General features: G+C 45.7%; 1 protein-coding gene across 4 annotated transcripts in view; it reads left to right on the top strand.

Annotated features, from left to right (window-relative positions):
• DYSF (dysferlin) overlaps positions 1-13,517 on the top strand; it is a 119,975-nt gene that overhangs the window by 95,523 nt on the left and 10,935 nt on the right. For all 4 annotated transcript variants that reach the window (XM_070756809.1, XM_070756808.1, XM_070756811.1 and 1 more), the window contains 9 exons: positions 3,049-3,147; positions 4,235-4,363; positions 5,528-5,683; positions 7,914-8,005; positions 8,913-9,083; positions 9,890-10,032; positions 11,308-11,447; positions 12,326-12,414; positions 13,044-13,139. In XM_070756809.1, the coding sequence (XP_070612910.1) occupies positions 3,049-3,147; positions 4,235-4,363; positions 5,528-5,683; positions 7,914-8,005; positions 8,913-9,083; positions 9,890-10,032; positions 11,308-11,447; positions 12,326-12,414; positions 13,044-13,139 (1,115 nt within the window). The remainder of the gene's footprint in view (positions 1-3,048; positions 3,148-4,234; positions 4,364-5,527; positions 5,684-7,913; positions 8,006-8,912; positions 9,084-9,889; positions 10,033-11,307; positions 11,448-12,325; positions 12,415-13,043; positions 13,140-13,517) is intronic.

Raw genomic sequence — 13,517 nt, 5'->3', positions numbered from 1 at the left:
ATTGTCTGGCTAACGGGACCTGGAGAAGGCCGACTCTGTGGGACCTCACCGGTGGCTGGGATTCATGCAGCAGAAGGCCACAGTGGGTAGAGTCCTGTACTGCAGGCCACTAAAGCTGACTGCTAGATCTTCAGGTCAGTGGTTCAAATCTCATCACCGGCTCAACGTTGACTCAGCCTTCCATCCTTCCGAGGTGGGTCAAATGAGGACCTAGATTGTGGGGGCAATTGGCTGGCTCTGTTCAAAAGGGCTATTGCTAATATGTTGTAAGCCGCCCTAGAGTCCAAGGAGAAGGACGGCAGGAAAAAAAAATGGAATAAATAAATAAATAAACCTCACTCCCAGCCTTGATGATGTTACCTAGTGGAGCCATGAAAACTCCCAAGCTCAGAGAGCACCAAGGAACCTCTAGTTCAACTCTGAGCCGCAAATAATCTCCTTCTTTTGTCTTCCTCTTCTTTGACCTTCCTTTAGATTGTTTTGATTTTCAAGCGGAGTTCTTTTTCCATGGTTGGCTAACCAGGAGGAATCTCTGCCTTTCTCCAGCCGTTGGCTTCCCCCCGTTCTCCTCGGTCCCCCTTTCCAAATTCTACCGTTCTGACATGCAATCCTGACATCTGGCTACAGCAGCCCTGGCTGCCTCTCAACCCCTGGAGCGCTGAGATCTGCTCTGTCTTCCCGTCAGCAGTCGGGGCTCAGAAAGGCTCCTCGGCTTGGTGGCGTCTACTGGCCACAACTCTCCGGCCTTCCTCCTACCAGGAGTCCAGGTGGCCATTTGTACGCACACAAAAGCCATCTCACACACACTCACAGCCAGTGTTCCCTCTAATTTTTTGGGGGGGTGGGCGGGAAAGTATAGTGTCTGAGCGGCAGTCCCTTCGGCACTGGGCGGCAGAGAAATAATAAATGAATGAATGAATGAATGAATGAATGAATAAATAAACAAACAAACAAACAAACAAACAAACAAACAAACAAATAAAAACCCCACCCTGTTTTGCCTCAGAGAATTTCAAAATAAAATACTGTACTGTGTGTCTATAACAGTGAGCTCATAATAGGGCAACTCTATCAATATCAAAATTCCACTGAAATAGTTGAGCTAGTTTCAAACTAGATTTTGATTTTCTTTCTCTCTTCCTTACTCCCATTCTTTTTCTTTCTCTTTTCCTTCCTCTCTTTTTTTTCTCTCTTCCTCTCTCTCTCCTTCCCTCTCACTCTTTCCCTCTCGGCTTCTGGGCAGGTTTGGAAAACTCTGAGTTGATGACGATTTTGAAGTGAGCGATTGCTCCCTGCTCAGCTTAGAGGGAACTATGCTCCCAGCCCGTGGGGCTTCTCCACCACCCAGGCCTCCTAAAAGTGCTGGGCTTGAAGGCACCTGGGCTGCCTTGGTTGTTCTCCTTGAAAAGGTTTCGCTTCTCATCCAGGAAGCTTCTTCCGTTCTAACTTGAAGTTCTAGGGTGAGAAGTGAAATCATGCGAATCCATGCAATTTTTTTCCTGGGAAGAAGTGGGGGGAGGGGTAAATGGGGGGAGGGGCAGGTTGGGCGCCCCTCCCTTGAAAGCGACAGAAGCAGGGACCGTGGCAAGATTGCAGTCAAACTCTGTATAAACCCAGAATCCTGGCTCCGTGGTGGTGAGCTTAGCCTGATGGGATTTTGGGGAAGTCTAAAAGGAGGCATTTATTGGCGGAGGAATGTTTCTTTCGCGAGATACAAATTGCCCCTTGGTGGTTTCAATCAATTTCAGAAGAGATTGCTGCTTTTTGGGGGGGGGGAAATGAGGAGGGGGGGCCTTGCTTATTCCGAGCGCCTTCTGACATTTCACAACCCGACTAGGGAGCTTCATCAGTGCTAGAAGGGGGTGGGGTTTGAACAGGGGAGGAGGAGGAGGAGGAGAGGAGGAGGAGGAGGAGGAGAGGAAGAGGAGGAGGAGGAGAGAAGGAGGAGGAGGAGAGGAAGAGGAGGAGCAGGAGAGGAAGAGGAGGAGGAGGAGAAGGAGAGGAAGAGGAGGAGGAGGAGAGAAGGAGGAGGGGGAGAGGAGGAGGAAGAGGAGAGGAAGAGGAGGAGGAGGAGATGGTGAGGAGGAGGTGAGGAGGAGGAGGAGAAAAGAAGGAGGAGGGGGAGAGGAGAAAGAGGAGGAAGAGGAGGAAGACAAGGAAGATGACAATTGTGGAGTCCTTGGTGCCCAGCTACGTAACATCATCATTTGTGAGCCACTTCGAGTATTCGTAGAGGGGCGGCATACAAATCTAAATAATAATAATAATAATAATAATAATAATAATAATAATAATAATAATAACAACAACAACAATAACAACAACAACAACAAAACAACAATAATAATAACAACAACAAAAACAAAACAACAACAACAACAACAATAACAATAATAATAATGATCGCTAGTAGGAAGTGGGGTCTGCTCTCAATTTATATTCTAGTGAGTTGCTCGTCCTACTAACACTGATGATGTTCTCTAGTTGGGCTATGAAATGTCTGGAGAGGAACAATTATGCTCAGAAAGTACCAGTGGACCCACAGTCCTCCTCTTCCTCCTCCTCCTCCTCCTTTCTGCAAACCACACTCCCTACCAGCACTGATCATGTTACTTAGTTTGGGTCATGAAACGTCTACTAGGAAACAAGGAAGCTCAGAGAACTCCACCTATTTTCCTTTATTGGTCTTCTGACCCTTCAACTCAGCTTGGTCCTAAAACCAGAGATGCCCCATTGGATGTGGCCTCTTCAGGATGCCCTGCTCATATTCTGTAAATCCCTTCTGACTTCCATAAAACATGGGAATCTCATTGCTCCGGGTGTCAAGGCCACGGTTTCCCAGCCTGGATTGCCTCACCTATGACAGAGGCCAACTTCCATCATCCCCAGCCAGCGTTATTTGATGCTTGGAACATCTGGGAGGCAAAGCTTGGGAAAGGCCGCGCCATGCTTGGGAGCCTTGGTTGAAATGCTCCAGGTGCTGTAGAGGTCTTGGAAGGTCTCATGAGATAATAGCCGAGTTTATTCTATCTTTCGTTTCATTTTCAGGAAGAGGAGTTCATTGATTGGTGGAGCAAATTCTACGCGTCCACGGGCGAGCGAGAAAAATGTGGCTCCTATTTGGAGAAAGGCTTTGACACCCTCAAGGTAGAACCTTGGACAGCATCTTTGTAGTGTGTGTGTGTGAAAAAGAGAGAGAGAGAGAGAGTGGTACCTCTACCTAAGAATGCCTCTACTTACGAACTTTTCTAGATAAGAAACTTTGCCTCTTCTCAAGAACCATTTTCCACTTACAAACCTGAGCCTCTGAAACTGTAACCAGAAAAGGCGGGGAGAAGCCTCCATTGGACCTCTCTAGGGGAATCTCCTGGGAGGAAACAGGGCCAGAAAAGGCGGGGAGAAGCCTCCATTGGACCTCTCTAGGGGAATCTCCTGGGAGGAAACAGGGCCAGAAAAGGCGGGGAGAAGCCTCCGTGGGACCTCTCTAGGGGAATCTCCTGGGAGGAAACAGGGCCAGAAAAGGCGGGGAGAAGCCTCCGTGGGGCCTCTCTAGGGGAATCTCCTGGGAGGAAACAGGGCCGGAAAAGGCAGGGAGAAGCCTCCGTGGGGCCTCTCTAGAAATCTCCTGGGAGGAAACAGGGCCAGAAAAGGCGGGGAGAAGCCTCCGTGGGGCCTCTCTAGAAATCTCCTGGGAGGAAACAGGGCCGGAAAAGGCGGGGAGAAGCCTCCATGGGACCTCTCTAGGGGAATCTCCTGGGAGGAAACAGGGCCGGAAAAGGCAGGGAGAAGCCTCTGTGGGGCCTCTCTAGAAATCTCCTGGGAGGAAACAGGGCCGGAAAAGGTGGGGAGAAGCCTCCGTGGGGCCTCTCTAGGAATCCACCCTCCCTGTGGTTTCCCCAGTTGCACACATTATTTGCTTTTACATTGATTCCTATGAGAAAAATGGCTTCTTCTTACAAATTTTTCTACTTAAGAACCTGGTCACAGAACGAATTAAGTTCATAAGTAGAGGGACCATTGTATATATTTTTTCCAATGGTGAAAAAAGAGGGGGCTGTAAAGTATTGTGAAGCCGTATATAGGTCTAAATGCTAAATGCTATTGCTATCGTTTGAGGGTCTCCCTCAACTGGTTGCAGAAGAGCCGAGGGGGCTTCCCTTTCCCTGCCCCTCCCTCCAAACCTCGGAGGAGGAGAAAGAAGAAACGAAGGCTTTCCATCTCCTTCTCCCCTTAGATCTACGAGACGGAGCTGGAGAACGTGGGAGACTTTGGAGGCCTTTCGGATTTCTGCCACACCTTTAAGTTGTCCCGCGGAAGAGCTCAGGATGACAGCGAAGACCCCACCGTGGTTGGAGAATTCAAGGTTGGCCCATCTGATAACGTGGGAGCAGAGAAATCCTTGTTTACCAAGGTTGTGCACACACAGAAATGTTTATATTGAGATTAGTTGTGAAGAACTACTCAGCCACACAGAGATCTACTAACTTGAATTAAAGTTGACTTTGAGAAATAACCTATTCAGACAAACAGACTAAAGTCATACACAGAATAAGTCAGAATAATAATCCAAATATTACCAAGTACACAGTCTTTCTTACCAGTTGTCTTTGTCATACACAGCAAATAAAAGATAGCAAGCCTAAACACATTTTAGCTATAATACATGACTACAATAGAGAGAGATTGCAGGGACAGTGCAGGAACAGTGAGTTGCCGTGTATAAATATATACTGTATAAACATACACGTATTGCTGGTTTATATATTGCCAACAAAACCATTAGACAGAGTCCTAACACCACCACTGAAACTAAACTAAACTCTCAACTAAACTAAACTCTCAACTAAAGTAAGGTAAAGTAAAACTAAACTAAACTCTGAACTAAACTAAACTGAACTGAACTCTCAACTAAACTAAACTCTCAACTAAACTAAACTAAACTCTCAACCCAACTACTCTCAATTAAACTAAATCAAACTCTGAACTAAACTCTCAACTAAACTAAACTCTCAACTAAAGTAAGGTAAAGTAAAACTAAACTAAACTCTGAACTAAACTAAACTGAACTGAACTCTCAACTAAACTAAATTAATTACTCTCAACTAAACTAAACTCTCAACTAAACTAAACTCTCAACTAAACTAAACTAAACTCTCAACCCAACTACTCTCAATTAAACTAAATCAAACTCTGAACTAAATTCTCAACTAAACTAAACCAAACTGAACTTTCAGCTAAAGCAAAGTAAGTTAAAGTAAAACTAAACTAAACTAAAAACTCTCAACTTTAGCTCAACTGAATTCATCTACAGTACAATTACAATACAACACAACACAACCCAATAAAAGTTATGCTAGAGAGGCTTTCTTGAGGGAAAGCTGCCCCTGTAGTAGCCGTACCAGAGGTGATCCCAGCGTCTTTCAGGAGTCCCTCTGCCACATCTGCATCACAGCTGCCTTCCCCACCTGCACAGGCGTCCAAGCAGCCTGCCTTGGTGGGAGACCCAGGCCTTCCCCTCCCGTTGCAGGGCGCGTTCAAGATCTACCCTCTGCCTGACGACCCCACGGTGCCCGTCCCTCCGCGCCAGTTCCACCAGCTCCCAGCCCGCGGCCCCCAGGAGTGTCTCGTGAGGGTCTACGTCATCCGCGCCTTTGATCTGCAGCCCAAGGACTCCAATGGAAAAGTAAGCGGGGGGATGGAGAATGCGGGGGGAGGGGGGAGGGCCCTCCAGGGACCCCCTCCAGGAGGGAAACTTCAGGGCACCTTGGAATCATGTCTCGGAAGGTGTTTCCTCCTCTGCTTTCGTGCCCTAGTTGATTTTATTTATTTATTTATTTAACCAATGTACCCCCCTTTCTGACCATTAAAGTTATGAGTGGGTAGGATTGTGTAGCATCGATTGTTTTTAAGATAATGGGTTTTTAATTATTAGATTTGTTTCTGTATTATTTTACTGTTGTTGTGAGCCACCCCGAGTCTTCGAAGAGGGGCGGCATACAAATCTAATAAATTATTATTAATTATTGTTATTATTATTATTGTCAAGCACGTATTGGTAGTATCCATAGATATAACACCATTTATATACATGAGATGGATACTAATAAGAGAGAAACGTTAGGGCAGGGGACGGAAGGCACGCTGGGGCACTTATGCACGCCCCTTACTGACCTCTTAGTAATCGGGAGAGGTCAACAGTGGAAAGTCTACAGAGTCTGGTAGTGAGTTCCATGCATCAACTACTCGGTTACAAAAGTCATATTTCCTGCAGTCGAGTTTTGAGCGGTTTACTATAAGTTTGTATCCATTGTGTGCTCATGTGTTGTTGTGGTGGAAGGTGAAGTAGTCGTTGACAGGAAGGACGTTGTAGCACATGATTTTATAAGCTATGCTTAGGTCGTGTTTAAGGCGGTGTAGTTCTAAGCTTTCTAAATCCAGGATTGTAAGTCTAGTTGCGTAGGGGATTCTGTTGCGAGTGGAGGAGTGAGGGGCTCTTCTCGTAAAGTATCTCTGGGTGCTTTCTAATGTATTTATGTCCGAAATGCAGTGCGGGTTCCAGAAAGATGAGCTGTATTCAAGGATTGGCCTGGTGAAAGTTTTGTATGCTCTATTCTATTCTATTCTCTATCCTATCCTATCCTATCCTATCCCACAACATTCCCATTCTAAACCTTCTTCAATTCTTCACCACTTAAACCTCTTCTTGGATGTGAAATTAAATGTTTTCAAGTTTAAAAAACCCCCCCAAGAAACCCCTGTTACCTTTTGGAGAGAGGGCCTTTGGGACTTGTGCACTTGAGTTGAGGGCAAACCATTCCTAGCCCTGAGCTCTGTGTGGCCCCCATCTTCCCTGGCAAGCCACTCGATCAAGGAATGGGGGGTGGGAGCAGAGAGGGAGGGGGTGATGAATGTCTGCTTATTCTCAGCAGCAACGTGGGTTCCATCTATGGTCAACATGTGGCTTGCATCAGTTTAGTTTTTATTTTATTTTATTTTATCTATGGAGTTTAGATGTGTCTATGGGGGGGGGGGTTCTTGAGGACACACAGAGCAAGGTTTCTTAATTGAGTGGATCCCAAATGGGTGGGACTACAACTCCCATGTGCCCCCACCAATGCATTCATGGGCCACACCAGGTTGCGGGGGGAGGAGATTTCCGGGAGTTGAAGTCCACAGGTCTTAAAGTGGCCAAGGTTGGGCCCTTCCTGCTCCAGAGCTCTCCTCAAGTTTCCTCTTTGGATGCTCAGCCTATTTTCAGGGACCGGTAGAGGCAGTGTGGTGTAGTGGTGAAAGAACAGGAGAAGAAGGATAGGAGCCGGGGTGGCACAGTGGTTAGATTGCAGCCCTGCAGGTTCCTTCAGCTAACTGCTAGCTGTAGTTCAGCGGTTTAAATCTCACCACCAGCTCAAGGTTGACTCAGCCTTTCATCCTTCCGAGGTGGGTCAAATGGGGACCCAGATTGTAGGGGGCAAGAGGTTGACTCTCTGTAAACTACTTAGAGAGGGCTGTAAGAGCACTAGGAAGTGGTATATAAGTCTAAAGTGCTATTCCTTCCTTCCTTCCTTCCTTCCTTCCTTCCTTCCTTCCTTCCTTCCTTCCTGTTGACTCAGCCTCCCATCCTTCCGAGGTGGCTCACATGAGGACCCAGATTGTTGGGGCCAAGAGGCTGATTCTATAAACCGCTTAGAGAGACCTGTAAATGCACTAGGAAGTGGTAGATAAGTCCAAAGTTTATTGCTAAATGCTATTAAGATCCAAGAGGGACTTGAGGCTGTCATTTGTTCTCAAACCAGCCGATCTCATAGGGTTGCAGTCTGAATGTTTCTGATAGAAATATCTAAGGAGGGTTTGTCTTTCCCGCCCCTTCAGTGCCTTGATACCCCTCCCTCTCTCTCTTTCCTTCTCCCACCCAGTGTGACCCTTATGTGAAGATTTCCATTGGGAAGAAGTCCATCAATGACCAGGACAATTACATCCCTTGCACCCTGGAACCTGTCTTTGGAAAGTAAGTCTTCCCCTAGAAGTCCCAGACAGGGTGGGGGGAGAAGGAGAATGGGAGAAGCTGCCACGGACAACTTTCAGCAGTCAAATGGCCACGGGACTAGCCGCTGCAGGACAATTCAACAAAGGCAAAAGTTTTAGAATAGAATAGAATAGAATTTTTATTGGCCAAGTGTGATTGGACACACAAGGAATTTGTCTTGGTGCAGATGCTCTCAGCGTACATAAAATAAAATATACATTTGTCAAGAATCATGTGGTACAACACTTAATGATTGTCATAGGGGTCAAATAAGCAATGAAGAAGCAATATTAATAAAAATCTTAGGATACAAGCAACAAGTTACAGTCATATAGTCAACATGGGAGGTCATTTACTATTATGTAACATTTTAACAATGGTTCTTTTGTTCATCTCAAATTATTAACCAAGACAAATTCCTAGTGTCCAATCACACTTGGCCAATAAAGAATTCGGTCTGTCTGTCTGTCTGTCTGTCTGTCTGTCTGTCTGTCTGTCTGTCTGTCTGTTCTATCTATCTATCTATCTATCTATCTATCTATCTATCTATCTATCTATCTATCTATCTATCTATCTTATCTCTCTCTCTCATCTATCTTATATCTATCTATCTATCTATCTATCTATCTCTATCTATCTATCTATCTATCTATCTATCTCTATCTATCTATCTATCTATCTATCTATCTATCTATCTATCTATCTATCTATCTATCTTCTGTCTGTCTGTCTATCTTCTATCTATTAACTAAAAGACTTGTACGATTCCATATAGTATTTTTCTTCCAAATTGTATGAAAAGGGAGTGAACTGAAAGGCATTTCATTTGCTGAGCAGCTGCAGCAGCTCCATAAAACCCCCAGCCAGTGTTGCTTTCTGCTTTCTGTAGGATGTTTGAGTTGACTTGCACGCTGCCCATGGAGAAGGACTTGAAGATCACCCTCTATGACTACGACCTCTTGTCCAAAGACGAGAAGATCGGGGAGACCATCGTTGACCTGGAGAACCGCTTCCTTTCCAGATACGGGGCTCGCTGTGGACTTCCCCAGACTTACTGCATGTGAGCAATTAAATTTCATTTATTCAATTAATAGGCCTCCCAATTCCTCACGGAGCACGACAACCATAGAAAACTTGGTCACCAATTGTAAAATAACAAAATCCGCAGCATGTAAAGAAAATTATTACAAATTATTCTACAGATGGTACCTCCCTCCCTCAAGATTGGCTATAAAATGTACCCAAAATTAAATGCAAATTGTTGGAAATGTAAGAAACAGACAAGCACCTTCCCCCATTTGTGGTGGCCCTGTCCCAAAGTCAAAGATTTTTGGAATACAATACATAGGTGGCTAGGAAAGACTTCATGGACTCCATCTGTAGAGTCTGGAGGACAGAAGGGAAAGGGGGGACATGATCGAAACATTTAAATATGTTCAAGGGTTAAATAAGGTTCAGGAGGGAAGTGTTTTTAATAGGAAAGTGAACACAAGAACAAGGGGACACAATCTGAAGTTAGTTGGGGGAAAGATCAAAAGCAACATGAGAAAATATTACTTTACTGAAAGAGTAGTAGATCCTTGGAACAAACTTCCAGCAGACTTGGTAGATAAATCCACAGTCACTGAATGTAAACATGCCTGGGATAAACATATATCCATCCTAAGATAAAGTACAGAAAATAGTATAAGGGCAGACTAGATGGACCAGGGGGTCTTTTTCTGCCATCAATCTTCTATGTTTCTATGGGGCGCCATTGCGCTTGGTCGTAAGTGGAGGACCACCTGTCCAGACCTTGCGGAGAGTTGGAGCAAGGATCCTTTGAGAGCCTCCTCTGCTTCAGTTGTGCCCTTTCTCCCCTTGCAGTTCCGGCCCCAACCAGTGGAGGGACCAGCTGCGCCCGTCCCAACTCCTCCATCATTTGGCTTTGAAGCTCAACGGCAAACTTCCCCTTTACAAGAGTGACCACGTCGTCTTTGGAGATCAGACCTTCCGCCTCTCGGACCTGGGTAAACACCACGCAGCCCCCACCACCTCCAGGCTTCAGTTCAAGGCTGTACGGCCGGTCAGCTCACATTGAATACCGTATTTTTTGGAGTATAAGATGCACCTTTTCCCTCCCTAAAAGGGACAATTTGGCTGCATCTTATACTCTGAATGTAGCGCTTCTTTTTTTCCAGCCCTAACCAGGTGCTAACAATGTTCCCAGCTCTTCCCTTGCAGGCTCTTTCATTGTTTCTCTCTGCAAAGAATGTTTTCCAAGCCTTTCCAGGGTTTTTTCATTGCTCTAACTTGCTCCGAGTAAGTTTCTTTCCAGCCCTAACCAGGTGCTAACAATGTTCCCAGCTCTTCCCTTGCAGGCTCTTTCATTGTTTCTCTCTGCAAAGAATGTTTTCCAAGCCTTTCCAGGGTTTTTTCATTGCTCTAACTTGCTCCGAGTAAGTTTCTTTCCAGCCCTAACCAGGTGCTAACAATGTTCCCAACTCGCAAGCTCTTTCATTGTTACTCTCTGTAAAGAATGTTTTCCAAGCCCTAAGTCTTTCCAGGGTTTTTCATTAATAATAATAATAACAATAATTTATTAGATCTGTATGCTGCCCCTCTCCGGAGACTCATTGCTCTAACTTGCTCCGAGTAAGTTTCTTTCCAGCCTTAACCAGGTGCTAATGATGTTCCCAGCTCTTACCAGCTCGCAAGGTCTCTCATTGTTACTCTCTGTGAATAACGTTTTCCAAGCCCTAAGTCTTTGCAGGGTTTTTTTCATTGCTCTAACTTGCTCTGAATAAGTTTCTTTCCAGCCCTAACCAGGTGCTAACAATGTTCCCAGCTCGCGAGCTCTTTCATTGTTACTCTCTGAGAAGAATGTTTTCGAAGCCCTAAGTCTTTCCAGGGTTTTTTCCATTGCTCTACTTGCTCTGAATGTTTCTTTCCAGTTGCTTATGATATTCCCAGCTCCTACTGGCTTGCAAGCTCTTTCATTGTTACTCTCTCCAAATAAAGTTTTTTTAAGCCCTAACCAGGGGATAAAATAATGTGCTGAAGCTGACCAGACTAAGGACACTAGCCAGATGAATATCTGGTGAGCAGATTCTTTTCCCTATTTTCCTCCCTAAAAAGTAAGGGGCATCTTATACTCTGAAAAATACGGTATGTACCCCCCCACCTCAGCCCCCCTTTGGCACCTGCAAAAGCAGCAACTGACTGGCCCGACCTCCCTGCATTAAGGACAGGAGCCCCAACAGTTGACCGACAGCTGAAATCTCCGCCTTTTCTCTTCGATTCAGAGGACGGGAAGCCCCCCAACCCACACCTGGGGCCTCTGGAAGAACGCCTGGCCCTGCACGTCCTACAGAAGCAAGGCCTGGTCCCGGAGCATGTGGAGACCAGGCAGCTCTACAGCCCCCTCCAGCCAGACATCGAACAGGTAATGGTGGTAGCAGTGAAGGGCAGCCAAAACTTTCTTCTTCTTCTTCTTCTTCTTCTTCTTCTTCTTCTTCTTCTTCTTCTTCTTCTTCTTCTTCTTCCTCTTCTTCTTCTTTTTCTTCCTCTTCCTCTTCTTCTACATCTTCTTCTTCTTCCTCTTCCTCTTCCTCTCCTTCTCCTTCCCCTTCTCCTTCTCCTCCTTCTCCTTCTCCTTCTTCTTCTTCTTCTACATCTTCTTCTTCTCCTCCTCCTCCTCCTCCTCCCCCTCTTCCTCCTCCCCCACCTCCTCCTCCTGCAAAGAGACCCTTTTTCTCGGACATGAATATAATTGAGAAAGTCCAGAAACATTTCACAAGGAGAGTCCTCCACTCCTCTGCTTGCAACAGAATACATTATTCCACCGGACTGTTGAAATTTTGGCCTTAGAAAACCCAGAGCTACCCTGCCTTCTATCTGATCAAAATGTAGCTCATAAAACCATCTACCACAATGTCCTGCTGGTCAATGAAAACTTTAGCTTCACTGTATACAAAACCTCAGCAACACGTATACAAAATAGATTCAAACTCTTTCTCCAAACTCAACTACAGAAAATACGACTTCAACAACAGAGTGATCAATGCAGTGGAATGCCCTACCGGACTTTGTGGTTTCTTCCCCAAACCCCCAAAACTTTAACCTCAGACAGTCTACAGTTGACCTCTCTCCATTTCTAAGGGACCTGTAAGGGCCGTGCATAAGCACACCACTGTCCTACTGTCCTATTGTCCAAATTTACCTCTACCTACTTTGCTTTGTTTATCTTTATACCACAACTATTATCTTCTACACAGTTTGACAAATAAGTAAATAAATCCATGGCTTCCCCTTTCATTACAGGGCAAACTTCAGCTTTGGGTGGACCTGTTTCCAAAATCCCTTGGGCCACCGGGACCCCCGTTCAATGTGACCCCACGAAGAGCAAAGAGGTAAGGAATGACCTCCCCTCTCAGGCTTTTAACGCACGTAGCCTGAACTCAGAACTGGACTCAGAGCTCAATTTGGAGCCCGAATCTTCAGGGGGAACCTGAGCCGATGCTGTTGTGAGTGCTCCTTGTCCTCCTCAGGTCACGTCAGATTCTGAAGAGGAAGAGACAGGCCCCTCTGGATACCCTGGGCCAGGGGGGTTGCCAGAGGAAGCAGAGAGTGAGAGTGAGGGAGAAAGTGACCTGGATGAACCTGAGGAACCACTAGAGGGGGCCGATGTGACAATGGGGGAATGGTCATAGTCAGAGAGTGAGGAAGACATGAGAGTGGAAAGCCAGTGGATTGAGATGGATAGTTTTTTTTCAAGACGGACAGTTTTTTTCTCCTGGAGGTGGAACTAGGTAGAGATGGCATTTCCTGCTTGGGATGTTCCAACAATTTGGTGGCTTCCTTCTGGGAGGAAGAGGAGAACAGGAAATGTCATGGACTGCCCTGGTTTTTATAACCAAAGAACCTAGGAAGTGGTTGCTCCATTGCTGGTTGAAAGACCCTCCTATACTTCTAGCCTGGAGTTATCTGCTGTTCTTCTCTTTGAGACTCTTGATCCTCATATCTTGGCTGCTTCTTCCAGGTTCTACCTGCGTTGCATTGTCTGGAATGCTCAAGACGTCATCCTGGATGACCTCAGCATCACCGGTCAGAAAATGAGTGACATCTATGTGAAAGGGTAGGTAGCCCAAAGCTTCTTCATGACAAGGGTCCATTCCCTCTTCTCATCCTTGGATATCCTCAAACATCCATGTCACAGTTATCTCAAAGGTATTTTCCAAAAGGCACCTGGACTTCCTCAGTTATTGCCCTTGCATGCATTTTGCTCCTCATCCAAGAAGTTTGAAGTTCTCACCCAAGGTCTGGAGAAGCTTCTTGGACGAGGAGTGGAAAGCTCTTTGAGGACTGTTAGCACTAATGTACATTAGAGTTTGGATTTGGCAATATATAAACTAACAATGAATGCTTGTATGTATTGAAGCACTATAGCTTTAAGAGTTAGTGTTGGAGATGGCCACAAGAGGGAGCCAGAAACACGATTCTCTCTCTCTCTGTT

This window comes from Erythrolamprus reginae, chromosome 7 (assembly GCF_031021105.1).
Source record: "Erythrolamprus reginae isolate rEryReg1 chromosome 7, rEryReg1.hap1, whole genome shotgun sequence".
Taxonomy (NCBI): Eukaryota; Metazoa; Chordata; class Lepidosauria; order Squamata; family Dipsadidae; genus Erythrolamprus; species Erythrolamprus reginae.
The sequence above is the reverse complement of the archived record's forward strand: the minus strand, read 5'-3'. Positions and strand labels throughout refer to the sequence as shown.